Source organism: Vidua macroura, chromosome 11, assembly GCF_024509145.1.
Source record: "Vidua macroura isolate BioBank_ID:100142 chromosome 11, ASM2450914v1, whole genome shotgun sequence".
NCBI classification, from domain to species: domain Eukaryota; kingdom Metazoa; phylum Chordata; class Aves; order Passeriformes; family Viduidae; genus Vidua; species Vidua macroura.
Window position 1 is genome coordinate 20,937,999 of NC_071581.1, and position 22,818 is coordinate 20,960,816.

The following is a 22,818-nucleotide window of genomic DNA, read 5'->3' on the forward strand; positions in this document are numbered from 1 at the left end:
TCGTCACCTGGCCGCGCCACGCCCCCGCCGGTACCGGGCGCCGGGTCCCTCACCGACACCACCAGCGGGCGGCCCCCTAGCGGGCGGACGGACAGCGCGCATGGCGGCGCCGGTGCCCGGTAACGGGGCGCGCTGTGGGCCGCTGCAGGGCTGGGGGCGCGTTCACCGCGTCCCGTCCCGCCTCCCGCCCCAATTCCATGGAAAAAAGCAGACATTCCCTTCCCTTGGGAAAGTCTGGCTGCGGGAGAAGGGAAAAAAAAAAAAGGAGGAAACCATCTCTGCCCCGTGTGAGGATCGAACTCACGACCTTCAGATTATGAGACTGACGCGCTACCTACTGCGCTAACGAGGCTCCTCGAGAAACGAGCTCGCTCGCAGGGCTCTTGTTCCTGCGCCTCCGCCTCCGTGCCTTTCTTGGCGCTCGTGTCTTCACCGCCATTCCCGCGCTGCTGCCTAAGAAATCTATTTCCTTACAAAAATCTCCTTTTCTGCACCTCTCTTTTGATTGTTCCGTTTTTTTTTTTTTCCCATTCCTTCTTTTCCCTGCAGACCTCAGATTTTTTGCAAGTGGTTCCTCCTTCTTCCTACAGTGTTTCAAAAGAAACATCTTGGGTTTTTGTCTTTTTTTTTTTTTTTTTTTTTTTGTGTGTGTGTATTTTTTTTTGGAAATGGCTCCTTTTTATTCCACGTTGTTCTGCAAAACAGCTGCAGAGTCCTTTGGGGTTCCTGAGCATCCTCGTGCTGCTGGCCAGGAATAGACTGTGAGGGCTGTGCTGACAACAGGCTCACGAGGAAATCAAGTTGCTTCCACATAATTAACAAAAATTAGAGCCAGCCTCGTTTGCTGTGAAGAGACGCTGTTCAGCTGGGATTTCTGCAGTGGAATGAGCTCCCTGCTCTCAGAGAGTGCTCAGCACAAGAGGGTCCCCAGTGATGCTGGCTGAAGTGCTGCCCTGAATCCTAATGGAGGGGCCTCACCCTCAGCGAGGGTCCCACGGATGCAGTCGCCATGACAATCGAGCAACAAATCCCCAAAGTGGCAGAAGACAGGAAAACAGGGATTTAATTGATGCAGAAAGTCTGAGAGCATCGCCCACGAGAATCGCTGCAGGGAGGCTGCTCTGCAGAGCAAGGAGCTGGCAGAAGATGAAGGAGGAACAGACCTTTGGACACTGTAGAATCTCACGATGGTTTGGGTTGGCAGGGACCTTAAAATCATCCCATTCTACCCCCTGCCATGGCAGGGACACCTTCCACTGTTCCAGGCTTCTCCAAACCCTGTCCAGCCTGGCCTTGGGCATTTCCAGGCATCCAGGAGCAGCACAGCTGCTCTGGGCAACCTGTGCCAGGGCCTCAGCACCCTCCCAGGGAAGGATTCCTTCCCAATATTCCATCTAAATCCACTCTCTGGCAGTGGGAAGCCATTCCCCTTGTCCTGTCCCTCCATCCCTTGTCCCCAGTTCCTCTCCAGCTCTCCTGGAGCCTATTTAGGCCTTGGAAGAGCTCTGAGTTCTCCCTGGAGCCTTCTCCTTTCCAGGTGAGCACCCCCAGCTCTCTGTCTCCAGAGCAGAGTTCTCCCAGTTTTTGGAGCATCCCTGGCTCCTCCAGACTCTCTCCAGCAACTCCACATCCTCCTTACATTGAGGGCTCCAGGGCTGGACACAGAGCTCCAGTGGGATTTCATGAGAGCAGAGAAGAGGGGAGAATCACCCTCCTTGTCCCACTGCTCACAGTCCTTTGAGTCTCACCAGACCAGACGAGATGCTTGTGCTGCCCACAGATTTTGCCAAGGGTCTGATGGGCAGCTGTTGTTGTCGGGGTCAGGAAACCCTGATTGCCAAGGATCTGGCTAGCCATGGATATGGGATTGATTTATTAAAGAAATCTGGATATTGATCTAGCACCGATATCCAACTGTGACGGACAAAAACTCTCTGACAGTTTAAAGTTAGAAATGTATGTTCATTGCGGCGCCGGGCAGCGTGCGGGACAGCTCCCAAATGCACACTGCACCTTTCCAATGATTACAGAGTCCTTTTATCCACACCAGAATTGAATACCCAAAATACAAATACATATTCATCATCTTGGTACATCCCATTCCTCGTTTTGTATGCTAATAATTTCAAAAGCTATTAAGCATGCGTAGTTTGTTCCTTGAAATGGGTTGGTGGTGCCTTTCATGGGGAGGGGTCCCAAAATGAGGAAGTAAATGAAGTCTTCCTCATTCTGACCTTTCTACCTTTTCAATGCAAATATGACAAATGAACCTTGGTAGAACTCCCATTCCCTGTCTTCAATTGGTTTCAGAACAGAGGAGGCCCACAATTGTCTTATGTTCCTAAAAGCTATTTGTCAGTTTCTATATTCTTCATTATAAACCCAGCTAACTAAACATTGTGCTGACAAGCAATCAATTATTAGTTAACTACTAACTCTTAACTTCATCAAGGCCTACTCATTTATTTTAATTCACTCTAGTAAAGCTTATCTGTAACTAAAATCTTAGCTCCTCTAAAAATCTCTAAATCCCTTAAAGTTTATGTTTCAGGATGATGACGTGACGAGTCCAGGCTGCCTGGCTCATGGTACAAACAACATTTTTCCAGCCCTGGGATGAGTAAATGCTCAGCTTCTCCCTGGCTGAGCCGCAGCATTCCACCCCCTGACTCTGCCCACGGGCAGGATGAGGTGTCATTTTTAGTGCTGTGCAAATCCTTTGGGGCCTCAGTGACGGACAAATGGAGTGCCCACAGTTCTGATTACATTACAAAAAACTGCTCCAAGCATCTAAACCAAGGCACACGGGCAGTGAGTCATGTAAACCAAACATCAAACCTTTGGAAATACGGCCGGAGCTGTTTTCCACCTGTAGGGAATCACGTGGCTTTTCCCACGTTACATTATGCTCAGCTGGTACTTAAAGGTTCTGACACAGCTTTCGAAGGGCTTGTCATGTCTGTTTGTTTAGGAAGTGATGGATTCATGGAGGGGACAGGGGAAAGTACTGATGGCAAGGATTTTCGTGTGAATGAAACAAAAGATGTCCTGGGTGACACTGCCTGGAGCAGAACCACGGCAGTCTGCAGCACACACATGCTTTCCCCTCTTTTGCTTTCATATTTTTATCTGAACTTTATTCTTTCTCCTTTCCTACTGAATGCTCCTGCTGCCTAATCACCCTACAACCTTCTCTCCTTTCCCTCACCCACCTGACCCCTATAACCTGACACCACAATCTTGGCTCCGTGGGTACTGAGCCACATTTCTCACCCATCAGACTTCCCTTGGCCCACTGACCCCCTTCCCAGTCCAAGCCAGCAGAAGGCAGGACTGGAAAGGGCTGTGATGGACAGCCCATCACAGATCCATGCCAATTCCCACGGAGCTCCATTGCCCCGTGCTGATTTCCTGCAGATGAAGAAGAGCAAAGGGAAAAGGCAGTGCCCACCTCCATCCCACACTGATGTCAGCCAGAGCCCAGCAAAGCCTGAGGCAAAGCTCCCCGTGCTCTGTGTGACCGTGTTTCCCCTTCTAATGGGACAGAGTGAGGGAATCCCAGCCCTTCATCACTTCAGAGAGGAGAAACAATTGCTGTCTCCAATTTCCACTGCTGTTCTTGTGGAACAACACACAATAGTTTTGGAGCCTGGGCACATCCAAGGTCCTTGAGGCCCAGTGCACAACAGGGAGGTTATAACTGAGTATCACCTTCAGCTTCAGTCATCAAAGTCTAAAATTGCTGCTCTCTCCCCTATCTTACCAAATCCATTATCTGAATCAACCAGCTTTGTTTGTGGCAGTAGGGGAAACAGGAGAAGTGCCTTATCATCATCTCCCATCCTCTGTGGCACTGTCTGAGCACCTTCCTTGGAAAACATTCCCAGAGTAATGGCCTGGAGCCTTCCAGTGCTGCTGTCTGAGGCAGGCAGCTCGCAGCCCTTACCACAGGGCTCTTGAAAAAGGATGTAGCGAAAGGGGAAATGTTATTGTTTCATTTCCCCTCAGCAATTAAGGAGCTGATGCAGCTCTCGCTGTAGTCAATTAGTCTTCACGCTCACTAAAGGGCTTTGGATGGGTCCCAAAGTTAGTGTCCTCATTTTCTGTAATCCTGGAAGTGTTTATGCCTTCCCAGGCTCTGAGCAGGGATGAGCCAGCTGATGGCATACCCAGCCAATTATAACCAGAACAGCGAGGAGAGAATGATTTATTTTCCATTTGGCAAGAGGGACAGAAAAGTATGGCAAGGCAGGCCGAGACAGATGAACAAACCCTGTCTGCAAACCCTGTTTGCCACAGAGAGTATTTGCAGCATGTTTTTTTGGCATGGGCCTACACTGAGATTTCTGCTTTGTAATAAAAAACAAAGACTGCTCCTGCCTCCTAAAAAACTGCTCCCATCCTTGGAGGGAGGACACATCAAAGAGAGAATATCTCAGTAGAAATGCCGAAGAGTTTTGCTTTGGTTTTTGTAATGTGTATATTTTAAGCTAGAAAACAGCTCTTCTTGTCCTGGGTCTATGATTTCCCACTTCCTTGCTTTGTGGACATTGATCTCACCAGATTTTGCAGGATAAACAGCATTGGACAGGCTGGGCTCTTCAGGGAAAATCCAGAGCACTGCAGAAAATCTGCTGATGGCTCAGGAAGTGGTCACATCCTTCTGCTTTAGAGCAGAGCTCCGTGCCCTCTCTTTAACTGGCTCCCCGCTGCCAGAGGGCAGGGATAGATGGGATACTGGGAAGGAATTCTTCCCTGGGAGGGTGGTGAGGCCCTGGAACAGGTTCCCAGAGAAGCTGTGGCTGCCTCATATCTGGAAGTGCCCCCTGGCCAGGGCTTGGAGCCACATGGGATTGTGGAAGGTGTCCCTGCCACAACAGGGGGGTGGCACTGGATGAGCTTTAAGGTCCCTTCCAAGCCAAACCTTTAAGATCACTTCCAGCCTTCCGCCCCCAAACATTCCATGATTCTATGATTTATGGAAGAGGGTATGATCTTTCTTCAACGTGCTGTCCTTGCTTCCATGAGGAATCAGTCGATGTAAAGGCTGTGAGTGCCTGGAGTCACCCAAGATGTCACAGCACTTCTACCACAAGCAGTTCTTGTCCCTCCAGCTTTGGCCCTAGTCCAGCCTGGACAATTTAGTCCTGTTCAACACCTGGAGCAGCTCAGCTGGCAGAAGGATTCCCCTGTTCTGGAGGGGTCAGGTGTTGGGGGTGCTATTCCTGGCTGCTGACCCGTGGTTGTGCAATTCCAGGAAGCTCAACGTCAGCGAGGAGAATGTTTTCTGAAGCACAGGCAACGTCGTGCTCAGTTAATATTTGAACACGTGGGGGATTGCTTCAATCCTAGGAGTATCAAAAATCAGGGGGAGACCTTGCTGTTCCACGGTTTCCCTGCTCTGCCTCCCGCGCTCGCGCTGTCGTTGCTGCTTGCCAAGATGTTATGGATTTTCTGAGTGAAATCAGTACACAAACACAACTCAGTGCTGCTGACACCAACTGATCCGCCGTGTTCCATCAAGCAACATCTCCCATTTCAAACTTGATCCTGGAGCCAAGAGCTGTTTGCTGGAACAGCAGGAACAGCAGGAACTGACGTCAGTTATGGCACCCAGCAATGATGTCTTGGGCAATCCTTCTTGCACGGGGAGTGCAGGGAGTTTTTAGCCAAACATTCTACGAAAATGATGTTTTTGTGATGGCATTGCACGTATCTGTGTGTTAGCTTGGATTTACCATCCCAAAAAAGAGTGTCTAACAGTCTAGAACATGTGACATTCCAAAAGACAGTGTTGTGCTCCCACTGAGGGACGGGCTCAGCTGTTGTAAGGCCTCAGAGAAAACCCACCCAGGCAAAATGTGGGGTTTCTCTCTAGCTTCACTTCTCTCAAATTACACTTTTCTACCCCCAAAACAGATATTTTGCCATTCTTATCACTTCTTCCTTAAGTTCACCTAACTCAGAAGGTGAAATTTGAAGTGTGGGAATTTGTTCTTAAGGGTAGCCACCATCTTGAGGCAAATTTAAGATTAAAACTTCCCAGAAGAGTTATTTTAAGGCACTGCAAACAATTCTCTACAGTCAAATTCTGCCTGAAAATCTCCAATAGCAGCTGGGTAATGGCTACACACTTATAAAAAAAACCCACATTAATCTTGAGCTGAGCTGGATCGATAAGAACAATTTGTGAGCAAAGAACTGAGGGGAGGTATTTTAATTCAGGTTGAAATGCAAGTTATTATCGGCACAGTGTTCCTCCTTTTATTTTATGGGAATTTTCTCTCTGTGTTCCTGGTGAATGTAATACTGCTGACAGCTGCTGAGCTCCCAGCCCCACACACTGAGTGCTGTCTTCCAGGAAGGGTGCAGCACTGCAGAGGAACAGCTTTGTCTGTTCCTTTGAAAAAAAAAAATCCTTTTCAGTCCTGTTGTACCAGAAAAATGAGGGGATGATTTATTATTCTGAATGTGAAATACACTCCCTTCATTGTAAGGCAGCTCATGTGGGAAAAAAATAGGAAAAGTGGGAGTTTTTCCCAAGGGAAATGCTGTGAATATCAGCCACGGTTTGGAGTCACTGTTCACACTGGATTTTTAACAAAAAAACACCAACCCAACCTTGTGGAAGACAGAACAGTTGGGAAAACCTGTGTTGCTTTTTTTTTTTACTTAGTATTTAGTCTGGTGTATTAGGTGCAGACAGGAGGACCTGAGCTGGAATCCAAACCCAGCCTGTGCTCTAACCTGCTTTGTAAATTTGGGAAATCAATTTCCTTTGCCTCACACAAAACTAGGGCTGACAGGGATTGGAGGGGATTATTTACCCCATCCTTCTCCCTGAGATCACAACGATTCTCCCTGAACTCTTCAGAGCAGATGTTTTACTAATTTCTCGTTAAATAAAAACATCCAAAGGTGATTATTCCATTTCTTTCCTAGGGAATTTCTTCTGGTGCTCAACAGTTCTTACCCTTAGCCCAGTCCCTAATTTCTGTGGCCTTTTCCAAGCTGTAAGCTCATTATTTCTCATCCTGGTCCCGCAGCATGCAGGGAAGAGCTAATTCCCTCCCGCTCTGCAGAAACCTTTTGCATATTTGAAGACAATGTAATGCCCCCTTTGGGTTAAGTCTCCTCTTCCTCGGCCTAAATGCTTTGTAAAGTGCTCTAAGGCCAGGATAAAAATGCTCTGTGGCTCCATTTTTGAAGGGCTGTGTTCCAGCGCCGTCGCCGAGCCTGAAGCCAAAGCATTTTCCAAAGCAGCGTTTTCTCACCAGGGCTGGGGAGCTGTGCTGAGGCAGAGCTGATCCCAAAGGCTATGTCCATGCTGTCATTCCAACTGCTCCTAACACCTTCCTCAAATCCAGACTCGCCAACTGTCTGTGCTGTCGACACACAGACACGGGCGAGGGCTGAGCTGAGGAGGGAAAGGTCAGGCGAGTCTCGGTGTGGATCTAAGTTTCCTTCTCACAGTCTCTGCGGATTATTTATGAGAGGAGCATGTGATAGCCCAGCCTGTCAGCAGATACTCTGATTGTGGCTCTCCCCAAGCACCATATGGATGCTTTCAGCCGGAGCTGCAGCCCTGCTAACAGTCGGCTTGTGGATGCAAAGCGCACGGCACACAGAGCCCGGAATTGTCAGCCCTGACACCAGGACGCACCTGTACGCCCCAAAAGTAACATTATGTGGTTTCATCCTCCTGCCTTCAGCCCTCAGACACAATTCGGACAGCATGGTGGAATTTCCTCAGCCTGGAAAATGTTTTTTTTTTAAAGGCAGGCATTTAAATAGAGTCCTGTTGACACAGAAATTTGGGATTGGTGTTTTAAGTTGCAGATGTATCAGGGTTCTGCTGGTCATCCATGTCTCACCTGCTATCCCTGGACAGTGATGTGATGGACAGAGCAATCACACACCTCAGGGCTGTATTTCCTTGTTAGTCACATCTTTAATGGCCTCATAATGACAGGCCACTGGAACTGCATGACCCTGAATCACAAAGTTAGGTCATGAACCCTCATTCCTTTGTGTGAGTGCAGACTCACTCCAACTTCAATGCATCGCTCCACCCCAAAAATGCAAAAACACTGATAATCTTTAAGATGGTTGGAAAACTGTCCTTCTCCCTGTACTCCTAAGGACAATCCTGGTCACAGCTCCCTGTCCCTTGGATTGTACAGCGAGATCCTGTTGCCCTATTGCTGTAAAATCCTCCTTAAATTCAAAACATGGTGCCAGGAACGTATGTGAGAGAAAGAGAGATGCAGCTGAAAGGCTCCAGCCAACAGCTTGTGTCAGAAAGCTGCTAAGCAGGAAACAGTTGGGCAGTTTTACTCACAGTGTGGTATCTGTGACTGAAGTTGTGATTTAATCAATTCCTCACAAACCGCATGAGGCCGGGGGGTGGCTTCCAAGAGAATCGGAGCACCTGCTCCTAAAATTTTGTTCTTCAAATGTAAACTCTACCCGTATCCATGTCAATGTGAAGGCAAACTGGTGACAGATGATTGAACTTGCACTTTTGCATGGAGAAAAGTGCTTAAGTGTTCATGTTGAAGGGGATGTTGTGGGCCACTCCAAGGTGGCCATCGTGCAACTTCATGGAATCATGGAATAATGGAATACCAGGCTGGAGGGGACCTCAAGGATTATCTGGCCCAATCTTTCTTGGCAAAAGCACCATCGAGACAAGATGGCTGAATCTTAAAAGTGCCCAGGATTGGGGAATCCATCATTTTCCTGGGGAGATTGTTCTTTTTTGTGTCACTGAGTGAGGAACACAGTCTGGCGCCGAGACAGCCATGGCTGTGTCACTGAATGAGGAACACAGCCTGGCACTGAGATGGCCATGGCCGTGTGTCACTGAGGAGAACCCTGCCTGGCACTGAAATGACCATGGCCGTGTCACTGAGGAGAACACGGCCTGGCACTGAGATGGCCATGGCCGTGTGTCACTGAGAAAGAACACAGCCTGGCACTGAAATGGCCATGGCCGTGTGTCACTGAGGAGAACACGGCCTGGCACTGAAATGGCCATGGCTGTGTCACTGAGGAGAACACGGCCTGGCACTGAAATGACCATGGCTGTGTCACTGAGGAGAACACGGCCTGGCACTGAAATGGCCATGGCTGTGTCACTGAGGAGAACACGGCCTGGCACTGAAATGACCATGGCTGTGTCACTGAGGAGAACACGGCCTGGCACTGAAATGGCCATGGCTGTGTCACTGAGGAGAACACGGCCTGGCACTGAAATGGCCATGGCCGTGTCACTGAGGAGAACACTGCCTGGCACTGAAATAGCCATGGCCGTGTGTCACTGAGGAGAACACAGCCTGGCACTGAAATGGCCATGGCCGTGTGTCACTGAGGAGAACACGGCCTGGCACTGAAATGGCCATGGCTGTGTCACTGAGGAGAACACGGCCTGGCACTGAAATGACCATGGCTGTGTCACTGAGGAGAACACAGCCTGGCACTGAAATGGCCATGGCTGTGTCACTGAGGAGAACACAGCCTGGCACTGAAATGGCCATGGCTGTGTCACTGAATGAGGAGCACTGCCTGGCACTGAAATGGCCATGGCTGTGTCACTGAGGAGAACCCTGCCTGGCACTGAAATGGCCATGGCTGTGTCACTGAGGAGAACACAGCCTGGCACTGAAATGGCCATGGCCGTGTGTCACTGAGGAGAACACGGCCTGGCACTGAAATGACCATGGCAGTGTCACTGAGGAGAACACTGCCTGGCACCGAGGCGGCCATGGCCGTGTGTCGCAGAGCGGCAGCACCGCCAGAGCACCGTGACATTCCCACAGCCCGCTGGCCGTGCCTCCCCGAGCGAGGAGCGCGGCCCGGGCGGGCGCTGCCCCGCGCCACACTCAAGATGCCGGCGGGGCGAGGCGGAGCCGCCGTGACGCGCCGTCAGCTGACGGCCGAGCGGCCGCGGCGGCGCGGGGGGCGGGCGCCGGCACTCGGAGGTGTCCGCTGCCGCCGCGCAGAGCCGCCGCCGGGCCCGGGCCGAGCGAACGCCGCCATGCCCTCGGAGAAGAGCTTCAAGCAGCGCCGCACCTTCGGTGAGCGCCCCGGGGAGGGACGCGGCGGGGTGAGGCCCGCCGGAGCTCCCGGTGCCGGCGGGCTGCGGGGGGGATCGCCGGAGAGGAGAGGAGAGGAGAGGGGAGGAGAAGAGAGGGGAGGGGGCGATGGCGGTGGGAGCAGCGAGGATCCGCGGGCGGCTCCTGCTGACAGCGGGGCCCCGCGGGCGGAGCGGGCCCGGGGCTGCCCCGGTGTCCCGGCCTGCTCGGGGCTGTGACCGAGTCAAAGCCCGGCCCGTCCTCCGGGGTTGTTTACCCGGGCGCTTCGGGACGTGGGGGTTTTGTGGCGTCGCGAGGTGTGGGGTGGCAGCTGCGCTGTGCCCGATCTGTGCTTGGGGTGGGGAGATCTCTTCCTGGCATCATCCATTATCGACTGCAAAACTCCCAGGAGCCTGGAAACATCCTCGGCGTGTGTGCCAGGAGCCGGGCCTGCCCTTCCCTCCGGTGTCTGCTCGGTGTCCGGCGGCCTCTGCGCCAGTGGCAGCGGAATTAAAGCTCTCCTGGCAGCCGGTGCCTGGCGCGGGGAGAGGAATTCTCCACCCGGGCAGCCGCGGCTGGGCTGGGGCGTGGGGCTCCTGTCTCTGTTTGGCTGTTGAAAACTAGCAGGGCATCGAAAAGAGCTGTGTAATGATGGCTGGGAAAATGAGATTAGTGCCTTTCGAGAAGATAGAGCCGTGCCACGCTTCTGTGTGCGCTCAGGATGGGACCGGAGCAATCAAAGGGCTCGGGATCTGCCCATGTGTGTCAGCGAGGGAGGCTGAAGCGCTGCGAGGGTAACACGAACTGGCAGCGTAACCTATTTCTGCACGAACTATAAAATCCCGTACGTGAGATGGAATTGGTGGAAGTAATTGATCCAGATTTTCCTTTCTTCCTGCCTTTGGGTTGAAGTCAAGCTGCTTAAGAGAGCTTTGTGATGTGCCCACCCTTGCCTTCGCTGTTGTGCTAAATGTGAGCTGTTCCTGCAGCGAAGCGGGGAGGATGTGGATCTGACAAAAGTCTGTGTTTATGCCACCCCTTTTCTCAGAGCCTTCCAAAACTGTTGTTGACCCCATCGCCTGTCAGCAGCCTCTGTTGCAGGTATTAAGTTCGGCTAGGATGGCAGCCAAGCAGTTGCCACTGCAACTACTGTCGTCAGAGAACAGTGTTTATCTGTGGCCGACTGGGGCCTGATTTTGAACACACCACACACAGTAATCTCCATGATTTGCCCGGTTTATGTTCCTTCTACCCCAGGGAGTTCTGCTGAATAACATTGCTGTGAACAAACCTGTTCCAGCTGAAAAGTTAGTGCTTGCCAGGTGGATGGTTGGTCTCACTCTCTCCACGTATCTTTTGTGTTTTTGGTTAATCTATTAAACTGTTTTAATGAGGTGGAACTCTCTGCCCTTGAAGCGCTCCCGCTGGGAATGTGGGGTGGCTTTCAGGTGAAGGCTTCGCGTGCTCCTTGCCTGAGTTCTGCTTGATTCACCTGCAGCTGCAAACGGTGATTCAGGGCAGCTGCATTCCTTGCCGGGCTCCTGAGGAGGATGTGTTCCATGGGCACAAACACGGACTGAGCAGACTGGGGGATGTTATTGCTGAGTGTCCTGCCATTAGCATTCCAACGGGGAGCTGGCCTAAGTGCTTCTCTCCCTAGGCAGGTGTGTGTTCAAGCCATGATGCAACACTAAATCATCTCTCTCTGAGCTGTTTGGAACCTGAAAACAGCCTGGAAAGCCCCGTCCTGCTGAAGAAGAGAGGGCTTAAAATTGAGTTCACTGAATCTGAAAGTAGGCAGGGGACACAGATGAGGCGGCCCCTGAAAGCGGCCGGGCTGTTTACTCTGCCTCGTGTACTTTAGCCAGGTTCATGATATCTGTTCTATTAATATTTCTGTCTGAGGAGAGGTGAACTTTATCCCGAAAACTGGCACGGAGAGTGGCAAAATGTATAGGTCCAGCAGAGCCTCCAGCAGCTCCTGCAACAATGGGTGAGGCCGAGTCAAAATAAAACCTGGAATTCGGTAACAGGAGAGCACACAAGGAAAGCTGATGCTGCCAGGCTTGGGCCAGTCCCGGGGCTCAAATAATTGTTGACCATTTCCTCTTCTGGGACCTGACAGAAATAGCACAGGGTATTTAGTTGTTAATTTGGGTGGTGTAATTTGAGGCCGTAACTGTGTGAGGTTAAATGTGTGCTTCAGTGGGCAGAAAGTGAGGGGGTGTGGGGAGGAAAGGATCTCCTTTAACACTTTCTAGGAGTGCCAGGCAGGTGCACACAGCGCTTGTCACCTTGGGTTAAGGAGCAGGAGATCAGCTGTCACAGGAGAGGCTGTACTCCTGATAGTGCTGGCCCATTTGGAAATTGATTTGCCTGAATTTCCTCTTCTGGCTTTTCCTGACACGTGGTCCCTCTGCTCAGCGGTGGAGAAATAAGGAAATAACAGCATTAACTGTGAATGTTTAAACAGATTTTTTTTTGTTTAATCCCTTGCAGAACAAAGAGTGGAAGATGTACGACTGATTCGGGATCAGCATCCCACTAAAATACCAGTAAGTCCAATTCTTTTAATTTTTTTACTTCAGCTTCCAGCCTCGTGGTCTTTTTAGCAGTTAGAAACCTGTGAAAGAGCTGTCCTGAGGAGACCAAATGAAAACGTGGCTGTTCAGGGTGGCTAAGCCTGGGTTTCAGGAGCATTCTCAAGCAGTAATTCTCACGGTTGGTGTGGTGCAGCAAGGTGCTCCCAGGGGCTGGAGGAAGTGGCATTTCCGGAGTTTTGCACTTGTGTGTTGTAACTTGGAAGAAAACCACGCCCCAGCTGAGCTCTGAGATCCTCCTGAGCACTCAGCTCCTCTCGCTGTGGTTTTCTTCTCTGAATTAAGAGTGTTCAGAGGCTCAGCAAGAGGAGTAGAGGCAGATATGGATTTGCTCATCAGCCTGTGCTGAGAAGGACAGAAATGCTTTTCTCCTGGGATGGGCCTGTGCTTAGGTCTCCAGGAATGCTGCTGGGCTGTCCAGCTCACCCTGGATATCACCCCTCACCCTGTCACTCTTGAGCTGCTCAGCTCCAAATGCTGCCTAAGTTTGTATTTTTATTTTACTTACATCCTCAAAGTTAAAAATGCACAGAAGATCCTACAAGCAAAAGGCATGGATTGTGTTGTGTCCCTGATGGGTTCTTCAGCAGAGGGAACTGAATGGGACCCTCAGCCTTTGGCTCTGTGATGAGATTTGGTGACCCCAGTGTGTGGAAATTCTGCTGTGAACCAACTGCTGCAAACTGTCCCCACTCCCTGAGCAAACTCACTGACAGAAGCTGCTGTAGAAACAGAAACTGAAAGGTTTTCAGCTTTCCTTGGCCTTTAAACTCCTTCCTTCACTTTGGAGCTGCCACTGCTGGGCAAAGGAACAAGGAATACTTCACAGCAGGGACTTTCTGACTTTTTTGGAATGTTTCATTTTCCCAAAAGGTGCTTTCCTTGCAAATCTGTTTCCTGCCAAATACTGCTCTTTCACTCACCTTTCAGAGACCACTTAGCCATAGTCCCCAAGCTCTGTGACCACAGATTGAAAGCCAGGGATTTATGGCAAAACACTCACTTTAAGTCAGCCATGGACAGGTTCCAGCCAAGAATTCAGAGGTACCTAAGGAACTTGCTGGAGATGTGGTGATGCAAACTCCCAGCTATCCCTGCTGGGATCCCTGGAGTCTTTCTGGGCCAGTCACTGCCTCGTTATTGTCATTAGCAGTTCTGGATGAGATAAGGTGGCAATGTCACACTAGATAATAAATCCCTCCTGTGCTGTCAACATCCTCTGTTCTGCTGTTAGAAATATCTACTGCTTAAAAATAGTGGGGCTTTGTTACCCAGAATGAGGCAGCATTTATTTCAACTGATGTAAGGCTCTTTCTCTGGTAGAATTCCATCAACGTCTCTTCACCTGTGCAGCTTTTTAGGATCAACACAGCCAGACCCTGTGAGCATGGAAGGGATCCAAGGGACTGGTGTCACATTGCTCCTGTTGACTGAAAATCAACAAACCCCACATGGCCCTGGAAACGGGAGCACACGAGTTCTGAGATCACTTCTTAAAAGCAGGAACTACCCTCAGTTGCTGGGCAGGGTGTTCCTTAAATTGGGAAATCTGCAGTTTCTCTGTGAATTAAGTGGTTATTACACAGCAGTCCTGGCAGAGTTACTGGTTCCTGAGCGTGCTTGAGGAAATTTTCTCCTTAATTTGGAAATTGGAGAGTTTATATCCTTCCAAAGTAGCTTTTTGTCACGTATTAGAAGGAACTATGGGAGGTGAATGGAACAGCAGAGTCATCTGGAGTGGTGGTTCTTAAAGAGATGGAGAAATTCCAGTGACAACTGCTTGATCTGGCAGATTTCTATAGCAGCACAAACCCCTGGTCAGCCACTGCAGTGTGTTAGAGGGAAGTGGGCTTGGTCTTTCCTTGGATTTCCTTGTTGCTGGGTAATCCAGTGCTGGGTTAAATGATTGCAGCAAAGGAACTCTTAAAATGGCACTGAAGCTGGGGATGTGTGCTGTAAAATCTGTGTGTTACCCCTCTGTGCAGTGGCTCTTGCAAACAGAACAGAGGAGCACGTGAAGGTAAATAATTCTCATGGAAACACAGAATTGTTTGGGTTGGAAAAGACCTTTAAGATAATTGAGCCCGACCATGAATTGCTGCTTCTCACACTGGAGATGCTGCGTTCACAGGTGAAGGGAAATGGAGCTGGGAGGGGGGAGATGAGGGCACCAGACACTGTTCCTGCCTTTCACATCTTCTGCTTTTTGTGTTTCTTCTCAGGTGATCATTGAAAGGTACAAGGGGGAGAAGCAGCTTCCAGTTTTGGATAAGACCAAGTTCCTGGTGCCAGATCACGTCAACATGAGCGAGCTAATCAAAATTATCAGGTAGTATTGCTGGGATTCCAGTGTGACCTGATCAACCTCGGACTGTGATGCTCTGTTAATTCCCCCCCTGGTGCATTTGGGAGGTCTGAATGGAAAATTCATCTAATGAGCACTAGGACAAACCCAGGAGAAGGTGCTTTTCCTTTTGCTTTGCTGGAAAAACCCCACTCTGAAGAGAACTGGGCTGCTAGTCTGCTTCCAAGAGGAAATAACATTCCCAGAGCTGTAGGAGGGAGTGTGGGGCTGTGAATCCCTGGCTGCCATGGGTCCTTCTGCCCAGCACTTCCTGCTTGGCTATTTTGGGATGCCTCCTCTCTTCTGCCACGGAGTCCCCCTCGGGAGTGGCTGCCTCTTCCCACCCACTGGGAAGGGGAGTTTGGGCTCAGAGCCAGAGCTCTGCTCTGGCTGCTGCTTGGGGATGCTCTTGGCATCCTTTTGGAACTGAAGTTTCCCTCAGTGACAGCACTGAGGCCTGGGAAACACCAGCTCAGGCCAGAGTGTTTCTGCCCTGGCTGCTTGCTCAGCTTACAGGAAAGGCAGAGGGGAACAGCCCCGAGTGGAAGCTGTGTGGTCAGAAATTCTGCTAGAAATGCATCTCTGCTGGCTCAGCAGCAGTGTTTGATGAGGAAGGGTTCTCCAGTGGTAACTGGGAAGTGAGCAGCAAACCAGAGCTTGTTTTGTGATGGTCACAAAACAGGAGCTGGTTCGTGGAGGCCACGGGCTGTGGGAGGTGTCCAGGGTGTCCAAACAAAAACTGTCACAGGCAAATCCCAGCTCCTGCAGGAAGCAGAAAGGCAGAGAGGGCTTTGGAGACGGGAACCAGGTTGCTCAAGTGTTCCAGTTTCTCAGGAATGTGAAAGGCCCTGGACAAAGAGGTTAACTGCAGGCTGAAGGGTTTTCCCACCTTTTTTCTCTGGCTTTACTGTTAATAAATAACTTGGTACCAGCCAGACTTGGGCCTCAGCCAGCTCCAGTGATGCACAGCAAAGCCCATCCTTCCCAAACCTTGGAGAGCTGCTGCCTTCCCTCAGCCTGCTGTCTCTGGAGTGATTAGTCTGGCTTTGGAAAGGTCCCTGTCCAGGGCTGTGGTTGGGAGCTAAATAAATCCTTGTTTCCAGCTGCTGCTGCCCCTCAGCAGCGAGTGGAAGCAGCAGGAAGCTCTTGTGATCTATTCTTTCCTTGCTTTGGTGGCAGCTCCACACTCCTGAGCTGCTGTTGCTCATTTGGTTTATCAAGTGGGAAGAGCTGCTCTCTGCAGGAGGCAGTTTAGCAGGAACACCCATTTCCCCCGAGCTGGAATGATCCAAGGGAAATCCAGAAATCAGCTGTTTTCCTGTGCCAGGCAGTTTGTGCAGCCCGTGAGGCTCCCTGCTTCTCCTGGGAGGGAGGGAAGGAGGAGGAGAGGGAGCAAGGTGCTCCAAGGTTAAACCCAGGCCGTTACAGAGCTGGTGACTAAGTGAGTTTAAAAGTTGCCCAGGTTTTGCAAGGAAGCTCTGCCCGAATTTCCCAATCTTCCCAAGGATCTCTGGGTTTTCATTCCAGTGAGCTGCAAGCCAAAGGTCCCTGGTTATGCCAGGGGTGCTTCTTCCCAGTCCCTCCAGTTCAGTGCCCTTCTGGAGTGCAGCTTTTCCCCGAGTGAGGGCCCTGCCAGTGGATGCACCTGCCTGCATTTAGCGGAGGAATTGAGCCCAGTTTTGAGGGCCAGGGCTGGGTGGGGACACGCAGGGAAAGGTGCCCATGACAGAGGAATGAGATGAGCTTTATTTCAATCCTCCCACCCCAAACCATTCCCTGATTCTCTGCTATGACCTTGCTGCTGTCAGTGCTGAGGACTGTCCGTTGCCATCTGTCCTTTGTCCCCCTTTCCCCTCACCCCTGCCCAGGCGACGCCTGCAGCTGAACTCCAACCAGGCCTTCTTCCTGCTGGTGAACGGGCACAGCATGGTGAGCGTGTCCACGCCCATCTCCGAGGTGTACGAGAGCGAGAAGGATGAGGATGGCTTCCTGTACATGGTCTACGCCTCCCAGGAGACCTTCGGAGCGCCAGCGTCCGCCTAGGACACGCCAGCAGCCCTAGCCTAGGATTTGGGTTGACCCTTGGCCATCACCCCCACTCTTCCCCACACACCCCCCAGGGAAAGAACCGGATGTCACCTACGCTCTCAGTCCTTAGCATAGTCTTGCTTTAGCAGGTGTCTCATCTCACCTTGCCTTGTTTGTGACTATTAAACAGTACAGACGAGCACCTCCAGCTTTGAAACCTGCCCTAATAATATTCCACACAGGCACATCTACAGGTCTGGACCTGATGAAAGGAGCCCAATTGTGCACGTGACACTTGCAGAGAAAGGGACACTCGATTTATTTTTAACAGGCAAACAGGCACCAGGGAGCAACTAAGGTGTTTCCCTTGAGTTTGCTGGAAAATCTCCCTACGATTCCTTAAATTTTTTGGTTTTAAATGGGAAGGTTTCTCATGAGAGCAAATGCATTTTAATGTTCCAAAGGGGAGCTTTTTCTTCTGCAGCTCCATCAGACTCGTGTCAGCGCTGCAGGGAGTTAAGGCAAGTGCTTGGGGTGAGCTGGGGAAGGACAACTCTTTGTGTCTCTGGTTTTTGGGCACCGCACGCTCAGGGGCGGTGCCGCTTTCTGGAATACTCATACCAAACACCACAGCTTTATCGTAGTTTTAGGAAGTGTCTAACTGTAAAATGCACACCCGAACAGGTAACACTGAAATAAACTCCAGTCTGTTAAGAATTCCCAATCCCTGTGTGTTCATCAGTGATCCATAGGATCACGCCCCTAGCCCGGAGGTCGTGAGAAGCAGCTCAGGGCCGGGAGCGGCTGCCGAGAGTTGACGAACAAATGATTTGTGTGGCACGGCTGGAGGCTCCCGTGTGCCGGGCAGGGAGCAGGCTGTGCAGAGGGGAGCTCTCCCGTGGGACAAACCTGTGTTGGTGTCAGCGAGGCGCGGCGGGATCCCCGCGGTGTCCGTGTGTCAGCGGTGTCACCGGCAGCCCGGCTCTGACGGGGACAGAAGCAATACTACAGCGCCTGGCACCGCGCGGGGTGCACGCGTTGTACCTCCTCCACCTTGTACCTCCTCCACCTTGTACCTCCTCCACTCTTTGCATGCATCTCCTTGCCGGGGCCCCCTGCCCGTTTTTTATTGTCCTTTGTGTTTTTACTCCGACGTGAACTTTTCGATGCAGCTTGTTCTCTGTTTAGTTCTGTTCGTGTAAGAACTCGTTTAACTCATAACTGACAACTGTACTTGTAATTACGACGTGATCGACTGATATTCCTGTACAAATGTTGCTTTTTTAAAATTAATACAGTGCTGATATGGATGGATTACATCCCAACTTAATTCCGGCTCGTGTGGTTATTCCTAGGCATTTTCACAGCAAAATAATTAAAGGAATTAAAAATAATTCCCTGCTACTGCCAAGCTGGAGAAGCCCCCACACAGCTGAATCCCTTTAAAAGGAAAGCCAATACCAAGGGATTCTGTTTAACTCTTTATTTTCCATACATTAAATTTACTCAGATAAAAACATTCTAAAAATGTACAATTTAACTTTTAACAAAGTATAATAAAACATAAAAATCCCAATACCAGAATACTTGACATTTACAATTCAAAATCAAATTAGCTGAATATTAAATATTTACAAAACTATTTAAAATATTTATAAAGTTACATGCAGAATTTGTAATACTAGAAGTGATCGAAGTAAAAGAAATGGCTCAAATGGAGCAGGAATTTCCTTCATTCCTAATGGAAAGTTATGTCCAAGAGAAGCTGTTAATCTGCACTTGAAAACACACAGGATTTGCTTTCTGCTTCAGTACCAACACAGTTCTTGTGTACATCAGGAAAATTTCAGGGAACAAATGGGTAATTCCAAGGGTTTATTACAAGATCTGCGGGGCCTCAACCAGCCAAAGTGATTCCTACTCTCACAAACGCTCCATTACGTGGATTTTTGTCCAGATTTGCCCGTATTCATCCCATTTACAGGTGTTCCAGACTAGCCTGAATCCAGCACCCCCAGGGTCCCTCTGGCACAGCTCTGCTCCCCTGCAGGATTTTGGGAAGAGCTTTGCTCTGCCTGGTGCCCCAGCCTGGCTCATCCCGGGATATCTCTGGGATTTGGGGGCATGGCCAAGGCCTGGTGCTGGACTCTTAATTTGGGAAGTCTGGTGCTTAATTTGCCAAGATTTAATGACCGTGGTATGAAAAGGTTTCACAAAAAGCTGAGTGTGACAGAGCTGGTTTGAATAAAAACCAGTTCTGATAAACTTTAGTAATGGCTCAAATGTAGTTTTCAGTAAAAGTCAGGTGGAACCCTCTGATCAGTATCTCGGTTCCCTCTCCTCCCTCTCTGCACTCCCTGTTAGGGTCGAGCCCAGAATATTTATTAATGCTTAATTTGCAGGGTGAGGAGGAGTTCACTGGAAATTCCATCCTGTTTCGAGTCTTTCCATCATCAAATGGAAATTGCAGCTGGAACTGTCCCACCCGCTGCTCCCTCCCCTGGGAAAGGCTCCTCACTGATTCTCCTGCCCCTGCAGGGAGATCACTGGGGATTCCCTTCCCTCTTACACTGAAAAATCATTCCCATTCCACAGTGAAATCCATCTGGAGAACTAATTCTTTTTATGCTTGCACAACAAAGATAGGGCTAAATAACATTCTTTGAAATCTCCATCTTTCAATGTACAAAAATAGGGTTTAAGAACTGGTTTCTTCAGGCAGGGCAGCTGGAACTCTACTATTCCAACCCAAGCTGCCTTGCTTTTTAGGGGTAAAAAGATGAATTTGTGCCTTTGAAGAACAGATTAAGGATAATTTTATGGAATTAAGGTGCTCTGTTTGGACTTACCAACTTTGGTTGTTCTGGGTACAGAGTGGAGGGTGTTCACTGGCAGGTCTGAAGCCCCAACTCACTGGGATTTGGGGAAGGCTCTGAGGTTGCTGCTGGCTCACCAGATTTTCCTCTGGGACACTCGTGTTGCCTCCAGGTCCTTCTGGATTGGATCTTAATCCAAACCCACACCCAACCGTTCCAAAGCGTCACCCAAACGCAGCCACGAGCCACTTGAGGAAACATCAGCCGTAACTCGACACAAAGGAAACGATCCCAAAGGAAGGAATGAAACAGTTTGCTGGAAACATCAGCCTGAACTCTACACACGGGAAAGGATCCTAAAGAAAGCTCTGGAGAAAGGAATGAAACAATTTGCTGGACAGACGTTCAGTTTTACAGTCCTTTTGATACGATTTTTTCTGTGAGGAAGATCAGACACAGCTGTGCCCAGGCTTGGGCAGTAAAACAAAACACAACTCGTACAGAAATGACTTTTTTTTTTTTGCTGCTGCTGCTGCTGTTTTTTGCTGTTTCGAGAGGGTTTTGAACACTCACATGTGTGTTGAAATACAGTTTCTTTAAATACAATTTTAAAATACTGTTTAAAAAAAGTGAAAAAAATAATAACAACAATAATAATAACAACACTAAGTTTGGCTTTCAGCACATGTTCCAGGCCACTGGAGAGACCCTCAAAGCTGCAAATAGTAAACATGGAACTGCACGTTTTCCTTGGGCATGATGCAGTGGGACAGACTGTTCCTACCATTGTCTCGAGCTCATTAAGGCAAAGTAAATTGCATTGTCAGTTTTCATCCCTTTAGTGTTGTAGGTCTGAAGGTTGTTCGTGGGAACACAGGGAACGTCCTCAAACTCGGGCAGAGCCAACAGGGAGCGGGAGCTGGGCTGGGGATACACAAATCAGGGGGTTCTTATTGCATAGCAATAAAAAGTATCTTTTGTCTGTTTGTTCTGCAAATTCAGGTTTTGGATCCCTCCCTGGGCCGGGTTTGGTTCTGCCCACCCACATTCCCGAGGCTCTCCCGATGCTCATGATCCCACGAGGATGAGACTGCCCTTGGAGAGACAGGGACACAGGCATGGCCCAGAATGTTCCTTTCCTATGAGCACAGCCCAGCAAGGGCTGGGCTCCCCCCTCACACAGCCCCATCTCCTGGGGGCAGCTCCAAACCCTCCTGCTCCCAGAGGACTTCCCAAGCCACTGCTGCACTACAAATCCTATGGATTCATCCTGGTGTAAGGAATACCTCCAAGTGTAAACAAGGCTTCAGACTTTAAAGGTGTCTCCCAAATTACAGGATGCAAATTTCTCTCTGTCAGACACTTTTACAGAGGAGGCCTCACCCATTTAATGCCGTCAAATTCCCGGGGGGGAGAGCCATGAGGATTAGGATCTTCTTTCAACCAGACAGGACCAAAGTGTTTCAAATTAGCAGTTCGAGATGGGCTTGGCTTCCTCTCCAGTCCTAATTTAGATTTGTCACCCACAAATGATGGACTAAGTAGTTTAACACCAAAGCTACTCATCTACAACCTACTGCAACGAAGGAGGCCGACAAGAAATCCTTCCAAGTCTTGATAATAATGAAGTTTTTACTACCTTTTACATGTTTGACTCCCACCACTCCTGAATCCTGGGGTAGGAGCCAAAGGGTATTTTATATAAAGTAAAGCAAAAGCTTATCAACTCTGCTACCAGAGTTCTTAGTTTGATTTTTTTTTTTTTTTTTAGGATGGTTTAAAATTCATTTACAAAAGCAGAATAATAAGGTTTCTGTGAAAGAGACCTATATACAGTAACAGGACGTAAAGGTTTTGTGTATTACAGGAAAATATTCTTGAAGATTTTATGACTCTGGAGTCTCTGGGACTTGGACCCTTGGAAACTAAGTTTATTCCAGTGCTGGGAAGCCAGCACTAGCTAGTAATAGGTGAGACAATGAAGCACGAGTTTGTTTCCAGAAGGAACCGAAACTGCCGTGTGTGTTCTTTTGGAAGGGAAAAGAGAGACTTTTTAGGATTTTTATTGTGGAATTAAGTCCCGTAAGCCTGCTGGTGCCAATTTGTAAATGTTGGAACTTCTTTGCCTCTTGCACTGGTCTCAGAGTGACACTGTCTGCTAAAAGTGCAGAAAGCTTGAAGAGTTTTACATTCTTCTGTAGTGCAATCCTTAAAAATCCCAGAGATTAGTGCCTGATCACTTTTGAAAAAAAGTAGACATTTTACCTAGCCCAGGGGTGCCAAAGTCCTTCCGGCCACTCCTACCTTCCACCTCAGAACAGAGCTGCCCTGGAGTCAGGCCTTTCACCTTGGAAAAGTCCAATTGTGGCAACATTCTCCAGCCAAAAAAGTACAGGGGATGTTGTACTTCCAGCAGGAACTGCGGCTGGCCAGCTCCACCATCCATCCGTCCATCCGTCGGTCCGAGGACACGGGGTCAGGAGTTCCAACAACAAAGCTTGAATTTGGCAATCAAAACTGGGTTGGCTGCACCCCTAAGCTAGATTTTCTACCTAGTCTAATAAAGTAAAGCACCTTTGGATTAAAAAATACATTAAGCTTAACAGCAACTGGACGTCTCAGTTTTGCAGCTCGATCTCCGTCGCTCTCCATGGCTTTACAGCATCGTGGTGCCAGCTGGGGAAACCTCAGTCTGTGGAGTCCAGACTTTCAGAGGGAGGGGCGTACTTCAGCCTGAACGTACCTGGGACAGGGACAGGGACACAGGGTTACACATCAGTCACCTCCCACAGCTTCCCAAAGCAACCTGCTGCTTCTTACCCGTGGAACGCACCCCTGGAGCTCGGGTGCAATTTTAGCGCTGGCACAACTTTGTTTCATGGAATCACAGAATCTCACAATGGTTTGGGTGGGAAAGGATGTTAAAGCTCATCCAGTTCCAACCCTGACACCTT

General features: G+C 49.6%; 2 protein-coding genes and 1 non-coding gene across 3 annotated transcripts in view; 1 reads left to right on the forward strand and 2 right to left on the reverse strand.

The window, feature by feature from the left end:
- Positions 1 to 279: 279 nt before the first annotated feature.
- TRNAM-CAU (transfer RNA methionine (anticodon CAU)) lies at positions 280 to 352 on the reverse strand. Its single transcript has one exon. It is a non-coding gene; the product is annotated as a tRNA-Met (tRNA).
- Positions 353 to 9,944: 9,592 nt separating this feature from the next.
- MAP1LC3B (microtubule associated protein 1 light chain 3 beta) lies at positions 9,945 to 18,378 on the forward strand. The gene is made up of 4 exons (XM_053987506.1): positions 9,945 to 10,079; positions 12,576 to 12,631; positions 14,899 to 15,005; positions 16,889 to 18,378. Exons 1-4 carry the CDS (start codon positions 10,040 to 10,042, stop codon positions 17,061 to 17,063), a joined length of 378 nt encoding a protein of 125 aa, XP_053843481.1. The 5' UTR covers positions 9,945 to 10,039; the 3' UTR covers positions 17,064 to 18,378.
- A 3,533-nt stretch (positions 18,379 to 21,911) lies between these two features.
- Positions 21,912 to 22,818, reverse strand: part of ZCCHC14 (zinc finger CCHC-type containing 14) — a 45,947-nt gene continuing 45,040 nt past the window's right edge. The window contains exon 13 of the mRNA XM_053987371.1: positions 21,912 to 22,607. Within this exon, the coding sequence (XP_053843346.1) occupies positions 22,552 to 22,607 (56 nt within the window). The 3' untranslated portion in view covers positions 21,912 to 22,551. The remainder of the gene's footprint in view (positions 22,608 to 22,818) is intronic.

Bases quoted from the DNA above. Each gene is read 5' to 3' on its own strand.
- MAP1LC3B (XM_053987506.1), top strand. From the start codon at position 10,040: ATGCCCTCGGAGAAGAGCTTCAAGCAGCGCCGCACCTTCG. The intron at 10,080-12,575 runs GTGAGCGCCCCG...AATCCCTTGCAG, and splicing joins CAAGCAGCGCCGCACCTTCG to AACAAAGAGTGGAAGATGTA. The intron at 12,632-14,898 runs GTAAGTCCAATT...GTTTCTTCTCAG, and splicing joins AGCATCCCACTAAAATACCA to GTGATCATTGAAAGGTACAA.